This window comes from Telopea speciosissima, chromosome 4 (assembly GCF_018873765.1).
Source record: "Telopea speciosissima isolate NSW1024214 ecotype Mountain lineage chromosome 4, Tspe_v1, whole genome shotgun sequence".
In the NCBI taxonomy this organism is placed as follows: domain Eukaryota; kingdom Viridiplantae; phylum Streptophyta; class Magnoliopsida; order Proteales; family Proteaceae; genus Telopea; species Telopea speciosissima.
The window spans coordinates 5,958,251-5,982,974 of record NC_057919.1 but is presented as its reverse complement, the minus strand read 5'-3'; the positions used below and the strand labels follow the sequence as shown (position 1 = coordinate 5,982,974).

Below are 24,724 nucleotides of genomic sequence, written 5' to 3'. Positions count from 1 at the left end.
TCTTTTTCTTTTTCTCTTTTTTTTTCTTGTAAGGGCAGTTTTGTTAGTTTAAGTCTAATTTTTAACAGTGTTAATCATGAACTAATGGAATGGATTTATTCGTTACCGTTTGCAAACCTCAAAGGAGTACGTAGAATTTTTCAAAAGTAGAGAGTAAAAATATCCTTTCGTCAAACCTCACGGATGGGATGTGTAAATTACCCAAATGTAAATCAAACCAAATAGAATTAATAAGTGCCATACCGAAAAAAGGTGGACCCTACCTACCACGGCCGTCTATTCCATTATCTTTGGTTTGGGTCGTGTTTGGACCAAAGAGCTGAAGACAACTAAACAGATATGGATACATCGTACATCCCATCAACATCAAGCGTGACTTTCGCTGGATGGGTTTCCCCGTACCATTGAATTATGTTAGCAGACCGTTACAATTATGAGAGGGTGGTGTGGTGTCAATGCAAATATGAAATAAGCATAAGGGAATAGTCGGAGAGGGTGGTGTGGTGTCAATGCAAATATGAAATAAGCATAAGGGAATAGTTGGAGAATAACATTAATGCTCATGGCTAACCCGGGTGTGTTATGCGTTTAATGGGTCCATTCTAATATATGGTGGACAGTAGATTGAGACAGTTTAGTATAAGATAGGTTAAAAGACTTGATTTAATACGTTCTATCAGTTTTGGAGCTTTTGACGTATTGGTCAAGTTTCTAAGATTTTGTATCAGAGTTGGACATCATGTCACGGGTTCGAGTCACATAAAGGACTACCTGGGGTAGAGTGAAAGTCATCAAGAAAATGCTACCTACCTCTAGGCAAAAACCCTTGACCAAAATGGAGCTACTTGTAAAGTGTTACCCATCGCCAGAGTGAAAGCTACCTAGAGTGAGAACCATTGAAGACGATGGCTACGGAAGCGTGATGATCGATTATGTGCCTAATGGGGCCTACTCTAGTGTATGGACGCTAGATTGGACCAGCCTAGTATAGGATAGATTAAAGAACTTGATTTAACGCGTTCCATCTGTTTTGAAACTTTTGACGTATCGATCAAGTACCTAATAGGGTGGTATTATGTTCTCTTGTAAATCAGCTTGGCATCATATTAGACAATAAGCCCTCAAAGTAAATTGGGCTTAGAGATGTTTGAAGGATGTCTTCTATATCATGGATCAACTGCTTAAAAAGGAACTTCTAAGTTCGGCCTTTTTGCTATTTTTGTTTGACAGATATAGAAGCATAAATCATCTATTTTTTTAGTGCTTCTTTATTGAAAAGATTTGGAAGGACATGATCAGTCTGTGTTCCTCTCTTCAACTCTTGAGTAGCAACATAATGGAAGTAGCTCCTTGAGTAGTTAAAACTTTAGGGGGATGTGGTAACATTGGTGACATTGGCAAACTAGTGTTTTACGACACTGTGTATCACATTTGGAGGGAGCGAAATGGTAAACTCATGCATAATAAGATAAGACTGAGGCCGGCCATTGTTAGGACATCAAATTTGAAATTTCATCCAAGTATTGTTCCATCATCTTGAAAGGGAATCCATCTTCACGCAACAACATACTTATTGACCAATGGGGTGTTTCTATGATATCTACGTTTACTTGACGTAATGCATGTAATTCAGGAGGTAGTTTCTAGCTTTTCCATTCTTTTAATAAATTTCATATGACTTATAAAAACAAAAAAACAAATGCTCCTTTATTTAATTGGAAATGACTTTGCTATCCTCTTGTATTTGAAATCATTTTATCACATCTCATTGATGCGTTTCTCTTCCTTTATATCGCTTGTTCAAAAAACCCTCTCCCAAAAACCAGACATGCAAAAGAGAATTTAATCAATTTCGTTTGATTTAAAAAACGGGAAGATTAAATCGTGATGTTAAAATCCTAACTGTCCCATAATTGTTTTAGCGAGCTTTGGATCTTGAAATTCAGGTCAGGAATTGTGTGATCCATATCTCAAATAACACCAAGGGAGACAATTCGCTATGATGCATGCCAAGGTGTAGGATCCACATGTGGAATGTGAGACGGCGCGTGCAGGAATACATACCAGCATGATGCCCCTTTTTTTTTTTTTCCATTACACAATGCACGTTCCATGGTTATTGATGACTTTATTAATATTTATAAATTAATTCAGATACGAGTAAGTCCGATATTCAGTTCAACTAATAATGACAAGAGCTGCTAAGTCCTAAACCACAATAATAATAATAATAATAACAATAATGACAAGAAAAGCCAGGCATGCATACATAGGGTTGTGGATCCAACCGTAGTTTTGAAAATTTATGTCAATTCAATTTAATCCATTTACCTAAAGTCAACCTAATTGTTTTCTGATTTCCCTAATAAATCAAACTTTCACCTCTACTAGTTTTTTTAAATATCTAGACTAGATTATCCCTCAATGACATATTTTTCTCCTTCACCTTTTTTATATGTATGAGTACATATTAAAATGCTTGGCAAAAGATCAATGCCAGGTTAATTACATGAATCCTATACAAACGCAAGGGCCAATAAGAGCGTGCAGAGGCATTATTGGGGATGAGATCTCAATGAACGTGATAGAGATCTTTTTCCCTATAAATGATTTAACTATGTATAACATAATCAATCCAATAAGATATGATATTATATTTAAATGATTTGATACTCTAGTGGTGAAAAATTTTAGAAAATGTGTCACATGATTCAGGGCGCTCCATGTAAACACTAACATTAATACTGACATTAAGGGGATAAATATCATTAATAATTATGCAATACATAATTAAATCATTTCAATACATACCTAAAAGATAGGTTTAACAACAACAAAAAATACCTAAAAGATAGATCAAAAGTGAAGTGAAAAAAATAATTTCAATTTTTTAAAAAGCCAAAATTAAATTAAAGTTTCCCATGCCATACACCTTTCTATCAATCTATCTATCTCATTCCTCCTATGACATGACATATTTACCCCTAATGTGGGATGAGAGAGATAGACAATGAGCGCTAGCCTACACTAGTATATGTAGTTGGATAGAGAACTCAATTATTTTTTTATGGGAGAAAGAATGTTGCATGATTATATGGGTCTTACACTTCGACACAAGAATGTGTGAAATTATCATCCTATCCTTCCTGAAATAAAACAAAACCATCCATATTGATACCCCAATGCAAGCTTTCATTGGCTCTACATTGGTACAAGGGCTACACAACCAAGCAACGATCCTTTACCCTTTTTATTTTTATTTTCATTCACCTCCTCCCCTGATAGTCAAGTGGATGATGACATGTTCCTCACACCGTCATTAGTGTAGCATGAGAGATCCCATGAAGACTGGCGTGAGGAGCCCTCAACCTTTGGATAAATATTAGTTAGCAAAAGTTTGACGAAGGTCAGGTAAGTGTAGGATGGATGAAAGTCTTTCAAATCCAACAAAATCTGTACAAGAGAAGCATTGGAACATTACTCTTTAATTACTCTTTGTGGTAGGGTTACTAATAATAATAAGCCCAGTTCATCAATTCGTTGTCTTCGTGGCGTATGAACACATGTGGTGGGAATACGGCCACGTACTTCACTTACCCACCTCGTTTCCTCTTCAATTGGGACAAGGTAGTCTTCCGCCCTTCCTTCTGAGTCTTCCAACACAGAAGAATCTAGAAGAAAAAGAAGAAGAAACAAGAGATGGGAATAGTGGAGGAAGCACACAATGTTAGGGTATTGGGTTCAGGACAAAGGATTATAGTGCTTGGACATGGGTTCGGCACTGATCAATCTGTGTGGAAGCACCTGGTTCCTCACCTCCTCGACGACCACCGTGTGATCCTCTACGACAACATGGGTGCCGGCCCTACCAATCCCGAATATTTCGATTTCGACCGCTACACCACCCTCGAAGGCTATGCTTATGATCTCCTCACCATCTTAGAAGAGTTGCAGGTCGAGTCTTGCATCTTCGTCGGCCACTCTATATCCGCCATCGTCGGTGCCCTCGCTTCCATCACTCGCCCCGGTCTTTTCTCCAAACTCGTCATGATCTCCGCCTCTCCCAGGTAACAATTCTAAAGAGGATTCATCATTTATTAAACAAAACTAAAGCTTCAATTCGTCAAGTACCTAAAATTTCTTTTCTGATGATGAATCAATTAGGTACTTGAACGACGTGGATTACTACGGAGGGTTTGAACAAGAAGATCTGGACCAATTGTTCGAAGCGATGAGATCGAATTATAAGGCGTGGTGTTCGGGGTTCGCGCCGTTGGCGGTGGGAGGTGACATGGACTCGGCGGCGGTACAGGAGTTCAGCCGGACTCTGTTTAACATGAGGCCTGACATAGCGTTGAGCGTGGCGCAGACTATATTCCAGAGCGACATGAGGGAGGTGCTGAGCTTGGTGACCGTACCTTGTCACATACTACAGAGCATTAAAGACTTGGCGGTGCCGGTGATGGTTTCCGAGTACCTTCACACCCATCTCGGCGGTGAGTCTATTGTCGAAGTCATGGGGTCTGATGGACATCTCCCACAGTTGAGCTCGCCGGATGTAGTAATTCCGGCTCTGCTTCGCCACATCCGTTTTGATATTGCCGTCTAATACTCAATCTCTCCTGAGTTTAAGTAATAATAATCACTTTCAAGCTAAATTTAACCTGTATTTTAATCTGAGAGTTTAGCAAAATAGAAAATTTTCTTGTTAGGTGGAAAGATGATGTGGAAATTGCAATGTGCTTAATTGTGTGAATCTATGTGGCACGACTTTCATTGGTGTGAGGCTGTGAGCTTTGAGTTCAGTGACATGAGAGATCTAAAAGTTTAAATATTTTTTTTTTCTTGGTAAATGAGTAAATCAGAATGTATTGAATCAATAAGGAATGAGGTCCCAGTGCTTAGTTCAAGTACATGATGATTCCCAGATCGACTGATGTATGAAAAGGAGAGATATAGAGAGAATTATCACAGATTTGGGAGATGTGAAGAAGAAAAAAAAAAATGTTGTAATGGCCTATGGCCCTGGAATGTATTCTCTTTGTCATGGTTACAGACGCCTAGAAACTGTGAGTTAAGAAAACACCGTCCAGAATGGCGATTTACAGAAGAAATACGAAAAACAAAGAAGAATAAGCACATACAAACATATAGGATTTATGTGGTTCATCCCCAAGATGAAAGCATCCACGGTCGAGCAACAAAATGAATTTTACTATTCTCTGAAAATATTATAAAACCTCTCTTACAATCCTCTCAAAGATAAGAATATTATATAGAGAAATCATAACTTGAAGAAATACAAGAATACCCCTAGACCCATAAATTGTTAAACTGAACAGGGTTGGACCAAAACATAACGTAGATCTCATAATATACTATTTCAAAGATCTTGACGAGCCCAACACAACTCCCAACCTTTGGTGGAGATGTTCGCCATTTTTTAGCAATTCGAGATCGTTTTGAGACCGAAATGGTCTTCCGAAGATCTCAATTGCACATTCTAGATCAAAAATCAGGTTTCACCAATAACACTGCACACGGGACATCTAACGGCCAGGCTATGCGGCACACATCTCGGAGATGAGCTCGATGCGGTAGGGGCATTTTAATTTTTGCATCAACCAGCCTCTCTTGGGCAATTTTCTTGTAACATATTTAGAAATATGTGCGGCACAGCCCAACCATTGGAAGCCCCTCTAGACACTCTCTGGCGTTGGGCTCATTGGAGATGAGCTCGATGCGATAGGGGCATTTTGATTTTTACATCAACCAGCCTCTCTTGAGTGGCAATTTTCTTGTAACATATTTAGAAATGTGTGCGGCACAGCCCAGCCCAGCCATTGGAAGCCCCTCTGGGCACTCCCTGGCGTTGGGCTCATCTCCATGCGGTATGGGCATGCATTTTGATTTTTGCATCAACCAGCGTCTCTTGAGTGGCAACCTTTCGTCCTAATTTGGTGAGGATAGCTTTGTTGTGGATACAAACATATAGTATAGTCTTTGAATCCCAACCCTATTGCAATCTTGCTAATTTAAATCTTGTTCCATTAGACCCATTGGATTCTTTTTTACCATTTTTCTTTTGACCACACCAAAAAGAGATTGTTGTCTTGTTTAGTCCATGGAGGGTAGCGATAAGCTTGAAATGTGATATGGTATAGTTGGGAATGCTGTTGATCACCAATTTGAGGAGAACCTCCTATTTGGCATATTATATAGTATAAATCACACGTCATCCCCTGGTTTTCAAATGAAACTCAAATCACCCATTGGTTTTTGAAAATACTTAAATCATTCCTGTATTAGACCCCAATATGACAAATTAGTCCCTACTGTTAGTTTTATGCTGTTAAGTGATGCTGTCAGCCAGTTAAATAAATTTAAATCCCTAAACTACCCTTAACATCCAAACATAGATTTTTAAGGGTAGTATTGTAAATTTAATTCTAATGTTTTAGTACAAGGGTAAAATAGTCATTTCACACCAATAACTAACAGCAGACTAACAGTGTTACTGTAAAGGGGCACAGATGAGTATTTTAAAAAACCAGGGGTGATTTGAATTTTGTTTAAAAACCAGGGGGTGATGTGTAATGTACCCTTTTATATAAATTATTCTTTCCACCCTCTGATTTTGCCAATTGTTTGGGCTTTTTATTTTTTCATATTATTCAGACTTTGATATTCCAAGATAGTTTGGTAGGCTTATTTTGAGTTTTATTTTTCTTCCTTTAAAATCAAAGAATCAATTAATTCCTTACTAATTCTGAAGGCTAATGGCAATAAAATTTAGTTGTGATTTTTCAAAACTGATTTGTTGGCCCCATATTCGACAATAACTATGGAGAATTGTTTCCACATTGTCATTTGTTGCTATTGTACCATGTATTAGATAAATATTGTCATCTTATTGTACCAACAAATTTTTTTTTGCCTTTTGAGATAGATAATGGATTTGGATGCAATATGGTGAGAAGACTTGCATTTGAAGTTCTTATTTACCATATTTGGTTGGAAAATAACCTTAAAAGATGGACCTCTAAGTCTAGATCCTCCCTGCATATCTAGACAACTATTCTCTTTGATGTTCGATCCAAGATACATGTAGCGCGTTCTCGATACGCCAACTCCCCTAGAAATATGTTGATTATTGATGCTTGAGGTTTATCCCCTTTTATTATATTGCCCCCAGTGTAAAAGGTAGGGAGAAAAAAAAATCCTCTATAGTGCCCTAATCTTGCGGTGCACTGTAGTGCAGGCTTGAGAGCTCGACACATGGAAGATGCAACATCCAACAATGCCAAGCTTGAGAAGAAAGAAAAAAAAAAAACTACCATGCATCGAGCTCGCACCGTTGGATGAAGCTTCTTCCATGGTTCAAGCTCTTAGGCCCGCATTGCAGTGCACCGCAAGATTCCTGCACTGTAGAGAATTTTAATCCAAAGGCAGGGCTTGTAAGTTGTATTTGAATCTTTTTCTTCTTTTGGTATTGAATTTTCTATTCATAAAAAACAGAAAAGAAAAATATTTAAAGAATAGACTTGTAATGTTTGTGCATGACTTGCTCATTCTCAATGGATCTCACTTCTTCGCATGCCTTATGAGATCATCATAGAGAATGAAAAGGCAAGGGCAGCAGGGGCATCATTGTCTTATTCCTTTTTATTGGAGGTCTTTGGTAGGATTCGGATCCTCTCCTGCGAGCCCAACGCCCAAGGAATACCAAGGGAGGAGTCTGGATCCTCTACTTCCACCTGCCTGGTACTGCCATGCGCCCCACACACAAGCAAGATAGAAAATATCGCCTTACTCCCGCTCGGGTGGTAAAATAGTATTTTCCTTATTGCTTGTGTGTGGGGTGCACATGATAGTACTAGGCAGGCAGAAATAGAGGATTTCGATTTGCTTAGGGAGGCATCCAATGGCGCTGGGCCACTGGGCACCCGGTTCAAAGGAGAGGAGCCCGATCATGTTTGGTAACACCATTAATCAGGATTAAGTAATCCACGATACTAATACACGTGAGTGGAGTCCAGTTTTGGTCGATTCCCATCGTATGCAGTACTTTTTTTTTTTTTTTTTTTTGGTAGGACCATCGTATGCATTACTACATCAAGAAATTAACAAAACCCCAATTAACTTCATCAAAAGCTATATTCTAGAAATAACTGTAAGATTGATTAGTGATATGTTTTTTTTAAAAAAAAAAAAAAAAAAAACAACAATATATTAATAAAAAACGCAAAATCCCCACATCAAATGATCGAAACCGAACAAATTCTCAGTTTTTCAGTTCTCTGGTTTTGGAACCCTAGCCCCCTACTCCATTCTCAATCGAGTGCAGCGGCAGCCAGCGAGTCTCCGTTCCCTGATTGCAGCGGCAATTGGTGAGTCTCTTCTCGGTAAGAACCTTCCTCTGCCCTGGCGAGTCTCTGTTCCTTAATATATGTTCAAAATAAGCATTGTTCTACCATTATTGAAGTAGCTTGAGACGACATGATCAAGTAGTACTACTCAAACCATAAACCTCTCCCATTACAGCCGCATGAAGAATTGTTGAGCCAATATTAATATTATTTTACTCAATCTTGGGGGGTCATCATCGCTGCTAGTTGTTATGGCTAGGAACCTTAACATTGCCGTCTGTCCCCAACCTTCTGCCCAATGTAATGATGTCTTGCTCCCATGGAATTGCTGTCATGGCTGACAAGGCTCTCCTCCTTCTGCACCATTTACATAGCAATCTACAAAGCTCCAACCCTGTCTGGTTCATGGAGTGCTGTGTTGCTATTGAAAATTTTCATCTCTAGAAGGAACACAGAAAAAGAACATTCAATGGCAAATACTCAGCTGGTGCTGAAATATTAAAGCTATTTGGCTTCTTTTTTTTTTTTTTTTTGGGCTGCTTCTTCTGAAATAGCATATATTTGTAATTCTGTATTCTTGTACATATGTTCTCTTACAAAATGACCCTGTATCCTTGTACCTCTGTTATGAAATAGCAGATATTTGTAATTTCAGTTGTTAGGCTTTCTTATTATTAAAATTTTTTGTTTACTAGGTGGTGTTCATGTTTTTTGCATAGTGAATATATGCCCATATTTTTGCTCCCAGAGCAGCTGTATTAAACACGTACCATATCATTGATGTACTAATTTTTTTATGCTGCTTGAAAAGTATTATTGTCGTCTAATCTGTTTAATTGCGGTACGATTTTTAGGGTGAATCATAAGGGCAAGAGATTGCTGTCTGGTCACATGAGCTTGAGCTGAATCAAAACCGAACTGCAAAACAGTCTTAACTTCTTTTCTCACGTCAGCAACTTCTCTTCAATGGCGGACGACGACAAGAAGGCTGCTGATGGAATGGAGAATATGCCTAAGGTGAATCCACCGGAAGTTAAACGTTCTTGGGGTGACGAAGAAGACGATGAAGAATCGGAATCTGCCCCATCTGGGTCTGGAGACAAAGCCGAGGAGCTAAATGTTGCTTCACTGGCTATTGATGTAAACAAGAATGTCAACAATTTTCTAGATGACCCAGAAGATTCAAACATCAGCGCGGTAAGGGATCTCTTTTCTCATTCCCTTGTGATTGTTAGGGATTGTGTATAGTGGTTGGTATTCGTAAGTTGAGGTGGGTGCTTTGTAGAAACTGAGGTTTTTGGTATCAGCACTAATCGGCTTCTCCAATTAAATTGTTTGACCGTTTGTTTGATTTTTAGGGGTTTAATTTTGACATAGGTTACATCCGGGGATACACCATATACATCTGCGTCTACTTTCGAGGACTTGAAGCTGTCGCCTGAATTGCTGCAGGCATTATATGTCGACATGAATTTTGAGAGGCCTAGCAAGATTCAGGCAATTAGCTTGCCAATGATTTTGACCCCACCCCATAAGGATCTAATAGCTCAAGCGCACAATGGTTCTGGTAAGACCACTTGCTTTGTGCTTGGAATGTTGAGTCGGGTTGATCCAACTCTAAAAGCACCGCAGGCCCTTTGCATTTGTCCTACAAGAGAATTGGCAATACAGGTTTGGTTTTTAGCTTTTAAATTTTATCTTGTCCCCTCGTTTTTGAGTATATTTTAGGTGTAGAATTTAATGGTAGACTAAATGTTGCAGAACCTGGAAGTTCTTCGGAAGATGGGGAAATATACAGGGATAACTTCTGAATGTGCTATTCCGATGGATAGCACCCAGTATATCCCAATTGCAAAACTGCCACCAATGAGTGCACAAATAGTGATTGGTACACCAGGTACAATAAAGAAATGGATGTCAGCAAAGAAACTTAGCACAAGGGATATAAAAATTCTTGTTTTTGACGAGGCTGATCACATGTTGGCTGAGGTAACTGTTGATAATTGAGTGTCAAATATATTTCGAAATCGTAATTCCTTGACTTATATAACCTCTTCGGCATTTGAAAATATTTTGATTCTTCAAGAAATCATTATGGGTGGAAATAAGAATAACTAAGCTATGGACAACATTTTAGAGATTCATTCCAAACTGTCTCTGTGGTTAAAGCAAATAGATTCGTAATCATGGGGATAAGAATCTTTCATGGATTATAAACAGAACAATCCTACATTAGATTTTTTTTTTTGAGTAGAAAAATCCTATATTAGATTGGTAGAACTGATCTCCATTATTATTTTGTGAACTTGTTAAAGTGAGCTGTTAGGAACGTAAGAGGTCGGGAGACCCAAACTCATTTACCTTGCTTGTTGATGCATGCAAAAAATTTACAGGATTCAGAGAGTTACGTTGCTTTCATTTAGATATGGGAAAAGAATCGCCATGATGCCCGAGTACTATTTCCCTCTCACATGGGGTTCTTCATTATTTTCTCTCTCCTGCTTTGACCATGTGGCCCCCATGTGGATGATACCATTCTCCGCACCATCATTTGTGTGGTGTGCAAATTACCCTCCACACTATCGTCGTGGGGAACCCTCTCCCTTTAGATATATAGGTAAGGCATTCTTAGTCATAAAAATATATCTGTTTTTCTACTTCAGCTTGGATATCCTTGGCCCGGCATTACTTATTCCACCTGATGATTGTTGTGTCTCTCTGTGGAACCTATAAATTTCCATGATCATTCAAAGTTATCTTACTTAAGTTTAGCTACAATGAACAGTACTGATCTTCTTGATTGGTGATTTGTCTTTTATCATGAGATTGAGCAACAAGCATGTCCTAAAAATGGGATTATCTTTCCCAAATTACCAGCACTACTTTGCTTAATTCTTAAGTTTACATTGAACCTTTTGGAATGTTTGGATGTCAATTGCTAAAGGACTGGCTTAATTGGAGTGAAAGCTGTTGATTACTTTTAATACGTAAGAAGTATGTATCAATATGTAATTATGTATTTGACAGGAATGAGACTTCCTGATGGTGGGAATATCTATTTACTTTGCTTCCTGTGGAGGAATCCTTATCTGAATTAGCATTTCCCATCCAATATGAAGAAATGTCATTTCAGTGCTTTACTAACTCATAGATTTGGTAGATTGCATTGAGGAGCTTACTGGGCTATTCTTATTTCCACCTGCAAATGTAGGTATTGTCTTTGTCACATTCAACTTCTGATGGGGAGATGCATGCATTTTCTTTTATTTTATTTCTGTTCGAGCTTATTTTTTTTGGCACTGAAACTAGTTCATGCTGCATTCTTAACTTTGAAAGTTAAGAAAAATTGCTGCATTGGATTTTGAAATTTTCAATTTTGATATATTTGGATGGAAGGTAAGAACTGATTACATTTCACAATACCAGAGAATTCCTTTGCCATTTATAGTAATAATTTAACAATTAACTATCCTCTCACTGTTCATTTAATACTCTCTTCTTTGGTTGTAGGATGGCTTTAAGGATGATTCTTTAAGGATTATGAAGGATATTGAGAGAAACAGTGGTCACTGCCAGGTTTGTTGCAGTACTATGGAGCTATTTTTCTTAATGTTAAGAATAGGGGTTAATCATTAGGGTGCTATTTTTATGTAACATTAAGAGTAGGGGTTAATCATCGAGTTAAATTGCTGTTATGCTCCTCGTCTTTTGCCTATGTTATGGTTGAACAGAAACTCATTATTAACTTAACCGAGTCAGCATCTCGAGTATTTGAGAAGCATATTGTTGTTTCTCATCTTTAATTTCATTAAGTTTAATACATTTAAACATATTGATGAAAGATTGTACCTTGGAAAAATAAAGCATCGAAAAATTTAGCACCATTGAGTTTGCCAACATAGCTCTGTTCCACCAGGGAACTGATACCACCATACCAGGTAGGGGGAGTAATGTAGATGAGGTTTAGCTAAGAACCATTCTACAGTAGGATCGATAATAGTTGCAGCATCATCAATAATACAAGCAAATCAGAATTAGAAAGTTAGGAGGTAGAGATTAGGGATGTAAACGAATCGGATTCAGCTCGGATAGTGCTATAGCCACATCCGCATCCAATTAGCTTTCGGACGGATTCGGATAGTGCTAAACGGATATGGACATGGATACAGATCGGATATTTTATCCGTTTACATGTAAATATAGCTTTTCGGATAGCTATTCCCTATCCGTATCCATATCCGTTTAGCTTTCGTACGGATTCGAATAGTGCTAAACGGATACAGACACGAATACGAAAACGGATTTCAGCTATTCATTTACACCCCTAGTAGAGATCTGTAGAAATTAGTGAATGGCTTGATTGATCAATGAGATCAATCAAGCTCTCTATTTATAATAATAATAATAATAAAAGAGATTACAAAGGGAAACACTGTTCACGTCACTGTTCACGCGAACAGTATCACAACCCAAATATAACTCTAATTCTAACTAGTTAAATAGAGCTAGAATAGAACTAGGAAAGGGAAAATAACTAAAATAAAAATAACATCCCATGGGTCGATCTTATATCATGGATCGACCCATGTCACACATAATACCCAAATACCCATATTCCAACAAGATCAAACTGGCCAACAGATGGCTACCAAACTTAGGTTGAGTGGAGGTGATGCTGATCAGGTCCTTTGCTCCAAATTACAGCCAATTCTGATGGCTGAATGTTGAGTTATGAAGATAACTCAAAATTAGAAGGTTATGGAATAACTTGCAAACCAGCCCTGGGAATGGGCTCCAAAGGGAATCAAGTTTCAGCCTTTGATGGGGTGAAGCTTTGCTGCAAGTTTGGTCCAGTTCTGACGACCAGCAGAGGAGATCTGAGTTGGTGATGAAATTAGAAAGTTAAGGCTGCAGGACACTCCAGCCAGTTACAGGGACTCAAACTAGGGTCGAGTGGGCTTCTTGTTGGTCTGGTTCAATCCTCAAAAGTCTTGCTGAAACAAGCTCCAGGCTTCAAAGAAAAGGTGGCTTGATGTTGTAGGAGGAACAGGACAGAAAACTGATCTGCAGGGGTGCACCTCGATCCTTCTCTGGTGATGATCAACAACAATCAGTCGTGAGCTTGGTTGGGAATCACTTATGGTCTTCAGCAGCAGTTGATTGCACACAGTTGCAGTCACAAAACACAGCAGGAATATGGTTCGGTTGGGTGTAGAAGACAGTGAGAAGAAGATGATAGGAAAATAGAAGGTAAGGGATAAAGAGATTTGGCTCTCAGCAGCCGTAAGGTTTTGGCTCTCTCAGCCAGGCCCTTTGCCCTTCATCCTCACAATGGGATAACCAAAACTTGCACAAAGCAATCTAAGCAACTTCGTTAATTCGTAAAATCGTGGGGTGCCTCTATGTGCAGGTTACAATATATAAAACGACTCAAGGGGATGAGTAAAAAATAGAAAGAAATAAAATAACAGTCTCTTAGGGCTTCTCTGGTATCATTTTTCATTTTGTTATTTTCCTATTTCGAAAAATCATTACTGAAGACCATTTTTGATGAAAAATAAAGAGTGTTTGGTAACTACTAAACATAATTGATTGTAGAATGAAAAATAGGTTTGGTGCAAATGATTTTTATAACAATTTTTTAAGAAAGAGCCCAAACCCAAAGCCCATATGTAGTTTAAGTGGTGGGTGAAGATGGCATCTCTTCATCCATCTTTCTCCCCAATCTGAAACCCTCTTTATCCTTGTCATGTCGTTACCTGATTTCTTCTCCATATTCTTCTTCTTCTTCTTGAATTGAGACCCAGCCCAGCCTTACTCTCCCTCTACAACCACAGTCATTGAACCCTCTCCCTCCCATCTTCCTCTCCATTTTTCTTTTCAGCCGAAAAACCCTTCCATTTTTTGGGTTGAAAAATCAAACCCTAATGGAATTACGGGAAAGGATGAATTGTTTTCAGGAATTTTTCTCAAATGTTTTTCAAGCTCAAAACTCATGCCATCACTTCTTTCTTGGAATTTGGAAACATATTGGTGTTCTCTCTCCCAATCAGACTAGAAAATGCAGAGTAATACAGTTACCCCTGATAGAAGTGAGGGGGAACTGAGGACTTTTTTCTTATTCGTAGCCGAGCTTTCACAGGCCTACTGTCTACCGCAGCCATTTCGTTCTCACAGAGATTTATTTTACTTTCTGCTGGATTTCATTTATTGGAGATGGCGGCAACTTCGGCTTCTGGACTTCAAATGGCAGCAGCAAGGTCCTGTATTTATTCTTCTCCCAAATTTTTAATGGTACCAGTGCATTTTTTGTCTCAGAGGCCAGAGGCACCGCACGGCCTACGCTTACTAGCTCTTCTCATATGTCGTCTGCGCAACGTTTCATCCGGGACAGAGAAACTTTAAGAGTAAAAAGCGAATGAAAAAGCATGAGGAAATAAAAATGTGAAAGGTATTATAGGTCAACCTCCAAAGTTTAAACAAGAAATGAAAACAAAAACAAAACAACCAACAGAGATTTAATCTTTTTTGAACTATGAGAAAATAAATGATATTCCTATTCCCCCAGTCCGCAAACGAAGAAAAACCGAGCCCAATGCGGAATTCAGTAAAATTTTCAGTTCTTTGAACCAATATGAAAGTTCAAAGACTTCTGTTCTGGGATGGATTAGGGGCGGCTGGGGTGATTTGGGCTGCAACAGGGGGTGGGCGGGGTGGAACAGAGGACGGTGGGGCTGGGCAGGGTAATAGGGAAGCAATGGGCGGTTCGGCTGGGTGATTTGGGGTTGCAGCAGGGGAGGGGTGGGGTTTCTCGAAGAAGAAGAAGAAGAAGGGCGGGTGGAGGAGGAGGAAGCAGAAGAAGAAGAACACAAAGGTTGGGGGTTGTAGGAAGAAGATTTCTAATTAAAGGAGAAAATGACTCCTCTACCCTCACCTTTGAGACTTTACACGCACATGCTTATTGAAAAGCGAAAAAATGAAGGAAAAAACAGATTTTGGCCATAATCCGGTCCATTATCATTTTGGGGATGTTTTCTATTATTTGGATGTTTTGTAAATAGAAATAGGGTCCATAAATTGTACCAAACACTTGTAAAAACGTTTGTGTCAGAAAATGAAAATGAAAAGTGATTCCAAAGAGGCCCTTATATGGCTGAGACTTGCTTTAAAGTAATGGGACCAAAATAGAAAGTAACTAGAATGGAAACTCTAACTCAGCTATGCAACTAAAATAGAAACTCTAATTTAGAAATTGTGGAATTTCATGAATACTGGCTTGTGAACAATGTGCCCACAACTTCTTTATTTATAATAGGAGGAAGAACATTCCAAAATGGATACAATGACCATAATACCCTTATAGACAAAATTACCCTTGTACCCATTACAGTACAATACTCCCCCTCAAGTTGGTGCATATATATCAAGCATGCCCAACTTGCTAATTACAGAAGAAAAAGACTTATGACAAAGACTTTTAGTGAGAACTTCTGCTAGCTGATCACTGGACTGAACAAATGGGACACACACAACTCCTTGCGCCAGCTTTTCCTTGATGAAGTGCCTATCAACCTCCACATGCTTGGTACGGTCATGTTGGACTGTGTTGTGTGCAATACTAATGGCAGATTTACTCTCACAGTAGATGCATGGGAAGAGTTATTGGAAGATATAGGTCCTGTAGGAGACCCTGTAACCAAATTAACTCACAAACTCCATGTGGCAAAGCCCTAAATTCAGCTTCAACACTTGATCGAGTTACAACAAAGTGCTTCTTGCTCCTCCAAGTGACAAAGTTACCTCCAACAAAGGTACAGTACGCTGATGTAGATCTCTTGTCGTCATGGCAACCAGCCCAATCAGCATCCGTATTTGCTTCTACTTGAGTATGGCTGTGAGGAGAATATAAAATTCCCTATCCAGGAGAAGACTTCAAGTAGGGTTGTAAACGGATCGGATTCGGCTCGGATAGTGTTATATCCGCATCCGCATCCGATTAACTATCGGACGGATTCGGATAGTGCTAAACGAATACGGACATGGATACGGATCGGATATTTTATCCGTTTACATGTAAATATAGCTTTTCGGATATCTATAGTCTATCCGTATCCGCAACCGTTTAGCTTTCGGACGGATTCGGATAGTGCTAAACGGATACGGAAACGGATTTTGGCTATTCATTTACACCCCCTAACTTCAAGTACCTCAAGATTTTGTAGGCAGCCTCCAAATGAGAAGAGTGAGGATCATGCATGTATTGACTGACCAAGTTCACGGCAAATGCTATATCAGGTCGGGTATGAGATAAGTATATCAAGCGACCAACTAATCTCTGGTAGCTACTTTTATCAACTGGATCTCTTTCCTTGCTCTTTAGATGAGTATTAGGCTCTAGTGGTGTGTTTGTAGGTTTACATCCTAGCATTCTTGTTTCACTTAGCAGATCAAGGTTATATTTTCGTTGGGACAGAGAGATGCCACGAGCTGAATGAGCAACCTCAATTCTCAAGAAATATCTAAGTCTCCCTAGATCCTTCACTTCAAATTCAGTTCCTAGGTACTTTTTCAACTTCTTACTTCTGCAGTATCACTCCCAGTGATCACTATGTTTGCAATATAAACAATCAACATTGTGATATGCTGCCCCACTTTCTTTATAAATAAAGTGTGGTTTGCATTACTCTGCTTGTAGCCATTTGACACCATAACTTTATGGAATCTCCCAAACCAAGCTCTTGGTGATTGCTTCAAGCCATACGATGCTTTCTTCAGATGACACACTTTTCCCTCAGTCTTTGAAGTAGCAAACCTGGGTGGAATTTCCATGTAAACTTCCTCTTCTAGATCACCATGGAGGAAGGCATTCTTTACATCTAGTTGTTGAAGTTCCCAACCTTGGTTAACAGCACAAGAGATTATCACTCTAACTGTGTTCATCTTCGTAACTGGGGCGAATGTTTCCTGGTAATCAATGCCGTGGGTTTGGGTAAACCCTTTTGCAACTATTCTGGCCTTGTACTTTTCAACAGACCCATTTGCAGCCAATCGGTTTTTTTTTCCAGGTGGAAGAGATGTCAATTCCCAGGTTTGAGTACAACTCCTTTTAGGTTTCCTGATAGCAATAGGTAAATCAAGGCTAGGATCATAGGCAGGCTTACCAGGAGTAGAGCTTGGAGCAGGTTGAGTAGAACTTGGAGCAGGTAGTACAGGTGGAGACGGTTCAGTGGTGGTAGTCTTTTTGTGCCATGTTCCTTTGGCGAATGTTTCATTGAAGTAAGGATATTTTCCAGTCTCCCCCTGAACAAGAGGCTGCTCAACTTCTCCTTGTATTGGAGGCTGTTCCTGTTCTTGCCCAATGTTCCCTTATTGAAGTTCTATTTCTGTAAATGGTTCTTCAACAGTGGGAATCTCAACTTCCAATGGCTCAATGAGAGGGGACACCTCTTCACTCCTAGGCTCCCCCTGAAGAGGTGTAGTGGGTGAAAATAGGCCTCAGATTCACGGAAGACAATATCCATAGTAATGAACATCCGTCGTGTGGGGGGATGGTAGCACTTATAGCCCTTTTGAGTGGCGGAATATCCCAAGAATACACACCGTAATCCTGGAGGATCAAGCTTACCAATATGGTGATGATTGCAGGCAAAAACAACACACCCAAACACCTTCGGAGGGACAATAAAGGATGAATTTCCTAAAAGGACTTCAAGGGGGCAGTGAGCATCCAAGACCTGAGTGGTCAAACGATTAATGAGATAGGAGGCAGCAAGAGCAACATCTCCCCAAAACCGTGGAGGGACACTCATGGTAAACATGAGAGAGCGAGCAACCTCTAAGAAATGGCGGTTCTTTTGCTCAGCAACACCATTTTGGGCCAGTGTGTCAACACACGAGGTCTGATGTATAATCCCATGAGAGTCAAAGTAAGTGCGGGCGGCTGTCCATGTACTCCTTCCCATTGTCAGTGTGCACAATCTTCACTCGGGCATCGAATTGAGTCTGAACCATTTTGTGAAATAATTGGAAGCAAGTAAATACATCATTTTTCTAATTCATCAAGTAAACCCATGTAGTTCTACTAAAGCAATCGATAAAAGTAACGAACCATCGAAACCCAAAAGTCAACACACACTGTGCAGGGCCCCACACATCCGAATGAATCAAACTAAAAGGAATTAAACTTCTTTTGTCAGAAATGGGATAAATAGCTCTAGTTTGTTTAGCAAAAGTGCAAGCATCACAAGTAAAATTGTTTGGATTACAACTTTTAATCAAAGTAGGAAATAAAGTGGATAACACGCCAAGAGACGGATGGCCAAGACGACGATGCCATTTATTGAGTTCAGCAAGAGCAGAATCTGAAGTGCCAGAAGTAGATGTGTGAGAAGCCAAAGCAAAATTATCAGAAGATGATCCGTCAAGCACATAAAGTCCACCGACCACCTTACCATTACAAATCATACGACCCGTGTCCAAGTCCTGAAACAAGCAGTGAGAAGGAAAAAAGGTTACTTCATAGTTGTCATGGCGTCCGGGCGCCGGAGAGGGCTGCATGGCGACCTACGCCATGGCGACCTACGCCATGGCGACCCTCTTTGATTTCTTCTTCCGACTCTCTTTCCCTCTTGATTTCTTCTTCCCGTCTTCGATTTCTTCTTCCCTCTTCGATTTCTTCTTTCCCTCTTCAATTTCTTTCGATTTCTTCTTCGATTTCTTCTTCTGTCTTCTTTCCCTCTTCGATTTCTTTCGATTTCTTCTTCGATTTCTGAATTTTCTTCTTAAAACTTGAGAAACAATAGAGAAAAAATAAAACATGGCTTGAGTATACATCTATTAACACATTAAAAATAGAGAAAATAAAAAATAAAACATGGTCGACATGCTCGCCATGGCAACGCCATGGCGGGCGACATGTCGATATATCGACGTGACACCCCTCCACCGACTTGGATCGCCGTGACGCCGTGACAACTATGGGTTACTTTGCATTTCAAGTCCCGGGTGAGACTACTAATAGACAAGAGATTAGTAGAGAATTGCGGAATATGTAAAACAGAGGAAATACACATAGAGGGTAAACACTGTACAGTCCCTTTTCCAGAGATGGGAGAAAGGGAACTATCAGTGACACGAACTTTGGAAGTACCAGGTAAAGGAGAATAAGTCAAAAAATTAGAAGGAGAACCTGTCATATGATCTGTTGCGCCAGAGGACTTGCGTGTAATGCTAAAATAGAAACTAGATCTATGCTATAGAAATTAAACTACTCCTAAATCCCCACGCATAAAGGACCGTGCAATCTGATCTTGGGCCCCTTAGAATCTTCTAATAATATTCCACCAAGGCAAAATAAGGGGTTGTGTTTGATAGATTAATTAACCGCAAGCGCACGGATCATGTGTAGTTGAGGGTCGAACACAAGGAGGAATGTAAAATAAAATTCAGCTCACAACGTAGGCAAAGTGCAACTATAGAGATGAGATTGTCACTATAAACTAACCACACAACTATTAAGTAATGAAAATAATCAAACTATCAAATCACGAAAATAACAATTCTAACTAGAAGATGATAAAAATCAGATTTGAGAAAAGAACTTAGGGATGGAATCCACACATGATGTAGGGTAGAATCAATGATCAACACCACCATAGATTGCATGCATAATGGTTAGGTCTATAGGAGATAAGGGCCATTGGGCTGTCATGTCCTATGAGTAATCCACTAAACTAGCAACATAAAAAGTAATGAATCAAAGGTTGGGACCACATGAGAAACATTGACAAGTAAGCATATGGGCTCAAAGTAATGACATGAATGGTGTGGATATTGAAATCGACAAATACGCATATGAAAACAAGGGGCTGACATGCAGAGTATGGATGGTTCGACATGCATTCCAATCATATGAATAAAAATCAAAATTAAGCACACAAGGTAATGTAGACATCAATCCTCCCTTCTCTCATGACTTCATCCTACCCTAAGTTGGGGTTTAGTTATCCATGAAAGATAAGAGAAGAAGAAGGGATTGATGGGAAAAGAAGCATTATACTAAAACAGAAAATTAAAGCAAGTAAGATACTTCCCAAATTGACGAACACAGGGTTGAAGAAGAAAATCTAGCTTTGAACTTGAAGAACTTGAATGTAGCTTGCTTGAACTTGAATTGAATTAAATTACAACTTGAATGAAGAATAAAAACTAACCTAAGCTTACATTAACTTGAATAAAAGTTGTGTCCATGAAATAAAACTTCAAATAAAAATTACAACCATTAAATCAAAAGCAAAAAATTTAACTAAGCTTAAAAAGTAGAAGCAAAAGAGAAGAAGAGAGAATGAGGGAAAAGACATCCTTCTACGGAGGAATTGGTGCCTTCTAATAGGAAAAAGGGGAAGGGGAGAGGGAGATGGTTAGGGAGAGAGATGTGTGAGAGAAAAAAAGGAAAGAGAGAGAAGAGAAAATCGTGGACAGGGGGAAACCGTGTGAGAGAAAGGGGAATGGGAGAGTGATTTTAGGGAAAATAGGGGAGGGAAAACATGGAGTGCAAGGGAGGGAGAAATTAGGAGTGTGAAATAGAGAATCCGAGAGGGAGGGGAGAGATGGGAACCGTGAGAGATTTGGGATGGAATTTTAATTTTGGATTTATTTAAATAAAAAAAATCAATCTAAATCCCAAACTTGGTCAAAATCCTCTTTTTGACTATATTTTTCCATCTTGGCCCCAGATGATCCCAGCTAGAGAATTAAAGTTACACCATTTTATATTCCGGATGATATGAGCCAATAGCCGATATTGCCCGAATGATCCTCGGTTCATCAAAATTACCATTATGCCCCTTGGAAAAAATCGCAGGACTTATGGATGTGGCCTTGTGCTGAATTTCGAATTCTGCCTGCTTTGGTCTTCATGGCCCAATGGTCCGGCCCATACATGACATATTAAATTAACACTTGGGTTTTGGACCTGGGCTAAATTTTGACTTCTTAAAAATTGGTTCAAGCTGCGACTGGGTCTGGCCCACAAAGGTCCAGCTTTCTTGATCTTAGCCTGGCACTGCTCTCCTAGCACTCTTTAAGCTCTAACTACTCCTCTTCGACAGAAATAGACCTAACACCTGAAAACACCAACAAAACCTCGAGTAGCACTGTTCTAATAATTAAAAGACAATAAATAAAGACAATAATTCGCACATAAATATGCTCATCAGGCTGTGACACTGTTCATGTGAACACTGTTTTGGCCTCTTTTTCTTCATGTTTTGTTAGTAGCAAACTGGCTCACATTTATTATCTATTTATCTATCAAGTCCTAACTGGGCTATTGAAAGGAATTATATGTTATTATGATCTGTTCCACTACAGATCAAATATCAGGTTGCTGAGAGAGAATTTTTTTTGAAAAGAATGGAGTTGAAAATCCAGTGCAAAAATGATGCTTATTGTAAAGAACGGACAGCTGAAAATACAAGTGCAATATGATTGACTTCTACTTTGAAATTTTACACATGGTCAAGGTCAATCGAGACCATTTCCTAGATATGCAATGGTTGGATTTGTCACGTCTCCCTTTTATGTCGCACAACTAGGTGTGCAGTCAAGAGATAACCCTCTTGACTGTGTAGTCCAGAGAAACTTTTGCCTATTATTTATTGGAACTCGTATATCATTGTGGCATTAATTATTTGTTGTATGCTGAATTCTCATCTCAACTTTACACTTAATTGACTTGTTTCGTTTGCATTCTACGTCAGGTGCTTCTTTTTTCTGCTACTTTCAATGAGGTTGTGAAGAATTTTGTATCGAGAGTGGTTAGAGATGGAAATCAACTGTTTGTAAAGAAAGAAGAATTGTCACTGGAGGCAGTGAAGCAGTATAAGGTGCAGTGTCCAGATGAACTTGCCAAGATACTAGTGATCAAGGACAAAATCTTTGAATTGGGAGAGAAGTTGGGACAAACCATTATATTTGTCCGTACTAGAAATAGTGCCGGCATGTTGCATAAGGCACTGGTTGAATACGGTTGGCAATGCACTACTATTCAAGGTGCTCTTAAGCAAGCAGATAGGGACAAGATAGTGAAGGAGTTTAAGGATGGTTTGACTAAAGTCCTCATATCAACTGATGTTCTTGCCCGAGGTTTTGATCAAGCTCAGGTGTTGTTCTTTTGCAATCTTTTAGATTGTTTGTCTTTCATCTGTTGATGTTCAACGTGTTCAGGTTCTGATATGGTTTCTATGAATAGATTAATTTGGTCGTCAATTACGATCTTCCTGTGAAGTATGGTACATCTGAACCTGACTATGAGGTGTATTTGCATAGGATTGGTAGGGCAGGTCGTTTTGGCCGCAAAGGTGAGTTCTCAAATTCTGTTTTCAATTTTCTTTTCCCTGCTAATTCTTGGTGAGGATTTGGCTGTGCAAGTGTGCAGGAGATTCTCTGTTGTCTTCTATCTAATAACCATTATATGTGATATAAACTACTACAGGAAGTTGGGTTATTGGAGTTTCAAATCATGTGATTGTACATGCCAAATGGATTGAGATTAGATTAGTATTAGCTGGCATTTTAGATTCCTACCACAATGTGCAATTTACATGTTTCATGAGAGTTTAAACATCCAAGAATTTGGTGGAGGTTTCAATTCCTTTGATCAGGGGAAGTGTGGATATGGAGATCAAGGCTGATATGCTTCATCTAAAATTAAACCCATTCTTAGAGGTATTAATTATTAGGCTTTGCAGCTGTAGCTGATGCAGGAGAAGCTCTTTGGACCAGGCCGAACCCATTTGGAAACCCATACCAGTATGAACCGGGTCCCAACCTTTTTCTGGTTCAGTAGGATATTTAGGATTTATTTTATTTCAGAAAGATAAATGTAATCTTTTATTTTGGGTAGCTATTACACATATAGGGAAATTTCCAATATGAGTTTTATTGAGTATCTAGTCTGTTAGTCTAAGTTTTATCAATTTGTAAGGAGTCCTAGAATAGTTGTTTCCTTGTGCAAGTCTTTTATTTCTTATTTATATGTTTGTAACCAATGATTGGACAGATTGAAAGATGAATTGAGTTGGTTGTGTTTGAGATCCTGCGTGGCTGGTGTTGTGCGAGCTTCCCCCCCACCCTTCTTCCCTGCGAACTCTCTCTTTCATCTTCCCTCTTTTCTCCCCATCCAAGCGAGACCCCCCTTCTCTTCTCTTACTTATTCTTCTGTTTCCATCACCTGCGTTGACCTTAGAAATGGATGGGATATTGTGATTAAAAGTATATTTTGTTTATTCTTCTTCTGGTTATGCATTTGAGGGGCATCACAGGCTAGACTTCTTTCAAAATTTGGATTTTTTTAAACAACCGATGGATTATATGCTAGAATTTCTGATTTGGCATGTCTCTCACCTCAATGTTCGAGAAATGGATGATGTTCAAATTTGATTGGTTGTTCTTGGTGAAGGTCTTCTATAACATCTTTTATTTATTTATGTATTTATTAATTTTAGTTACCTCTAACTGGATCTGTGCTTCGAGCTAGTGTTTTGTGTAACTATGTTATATTTCCCTACCCACTTACCCACCCAACCCCCTCTCCCTAAAAAAAAAATAAAGGAACTTTGTAGTAGGTTCTCCATGGTTTACCCATATCTGTTGTGTTTTATATTTAACCAAGGATCTCTGTTGAATTTGATTGTACAGGAGCTGTATTCAACTTGTTGTGTAGTGACATGGACATGATGATCATGGAAAAAATTGAGAAGCATTTTGGGCATAACATAGCTGAGGTAAATTTCAGTTGTACACTTGCAGGAGAGCTTAAACCATGTTATCTTCGTTTCTTCCACCATTTTCTATCCATTTGCGATTATTCTCCTTCCTTTTCTTCTTTCTTTAGGACCAGTGCAATTTTTTGTGGTATTTTTTCTGTCATTTGTGATATAAGTTGGCCCATCTTCCAACAGGATGTTCTTTTTTTTTCTTTTTTTATCCGGGGGTGGGTTTGGTTTTGGGTTATAGTCCTTCCTATCATATGCCACATGTTTTTTCATTAAAGAGTCTGTAAAAGCGCTCTTAAAAAAGTATGCATATATAATATTGTTAAAACCTTCTTATCGCATATTTTTCTGTTTCTTCCTAGTATTTTGGATGAGACATGCTAGCCATAGTTCTTGGTCCACTGAAGTAGTGAGACAATATGTGTGAGGTTGTGAGTCTGTTTTTATTGTTTCTTTAGTACCTTTGGTGGTTCCTAGATCTGAAGTATTTCTTGGTGCAATGCAGGTCCCTTCCTGGCTGAGTGATGACGATTTTGTAGCTGCTTTGAAAGCAGCTGGGTTGATGTAGATGATGGTGCA

The 24,724-nt window shown here is 39.0% G+C and overlaps 2 protein-coding genes across 2 annotated transcripts; both read left to right on the top strand.

Moving 5' to 3' along the window:
* Positions 1-3,673: 3,673 nt before the first annotated feature.
* On the top strand, positions 3,674-4,609 carry LOC122658788 (probable esterase KAI2). Its single transcript, XM_043853904.1, has 2 exons — positions 3,674-4,067; positions 4,165-4,609. Exons 1-2 carry the CDS (start codon positions 3,700-3,702, stop codon positions 4,607-4,609), a joined length of 813 nt encoding a protein of 270 aa, XP_043709839.1. The 5' UTR covers positions 3,674-3,699.
* Positions 4,610-9,300: 4,691 nt separating this feature from the next.
* On the top strand, positions 9,301-24,724 carry LOC122660379 (DEAD-box ATP-dependent RNA helicase 38-like). The gene is made up of 8 exons (XM_043855661.1): positions 9,301-9,566; positions 9,747-10,040; positions 10,131-10,358; positions 11,880-11,945; positions 22,130-22,531; positions 22,621-22,729; positions 24,069-24,154; positions 24,651-24,724. The coding sequence occupies exons 1-8, from the start codon at positions 9,336-9,338 to the stop codon at positions 24,711-24,713; spliced, it is 1,479 nt and encodes a 492-aa protein (XP_043711596.1). The 5' UTR covers positions 9,301-9,335; the 3' UTR covers positions 24,714-24,724.

What these genes read in the sequence shown, in the direction of transcription:
- LOC122658788 (XM_043853904.1), top strand. Translation starts at nt 3,700, where the DNA reads ATGGGAATAGTGGAGGAAGCACACAATGTTAGGGTATTGGGTTCAGGA. An exon ending in ATGATCTCCGCCTCTCCCAG is followed by an intron (nt 4,068 to 4,164) that starts GTAACAATTCTA and finishes TGAATCAATTAG; the next exon opens with GTACTTGAACGACGTGGATT.
- LOC122660379 (XM_043855661.1), top strand. Translation starts at nt 9,336, where the DNA reads ATGGCGGACGACGACAAGAAGGCTGCTGATGGAATGGAGAATATGCCT. An exon ending in GAAACAGTGGTCACTGCCAG is followed by an intron (nt 11,946 to 22,129) that starts GTTTGTTGCAGT and finishes ATTCTACGTCAG; the next exon opens with GTGCTTCTTTTTTCTGCTAC. An exon ending in GAGGTTTTGATCAAGCTCAG is followed by an intron (nt 22,532 to 22,620) that starts GTGTTGTTCTTT and finishes TTCTATGAATAG; the next exon opens with ATTAATTTGGTCGTCAATTA.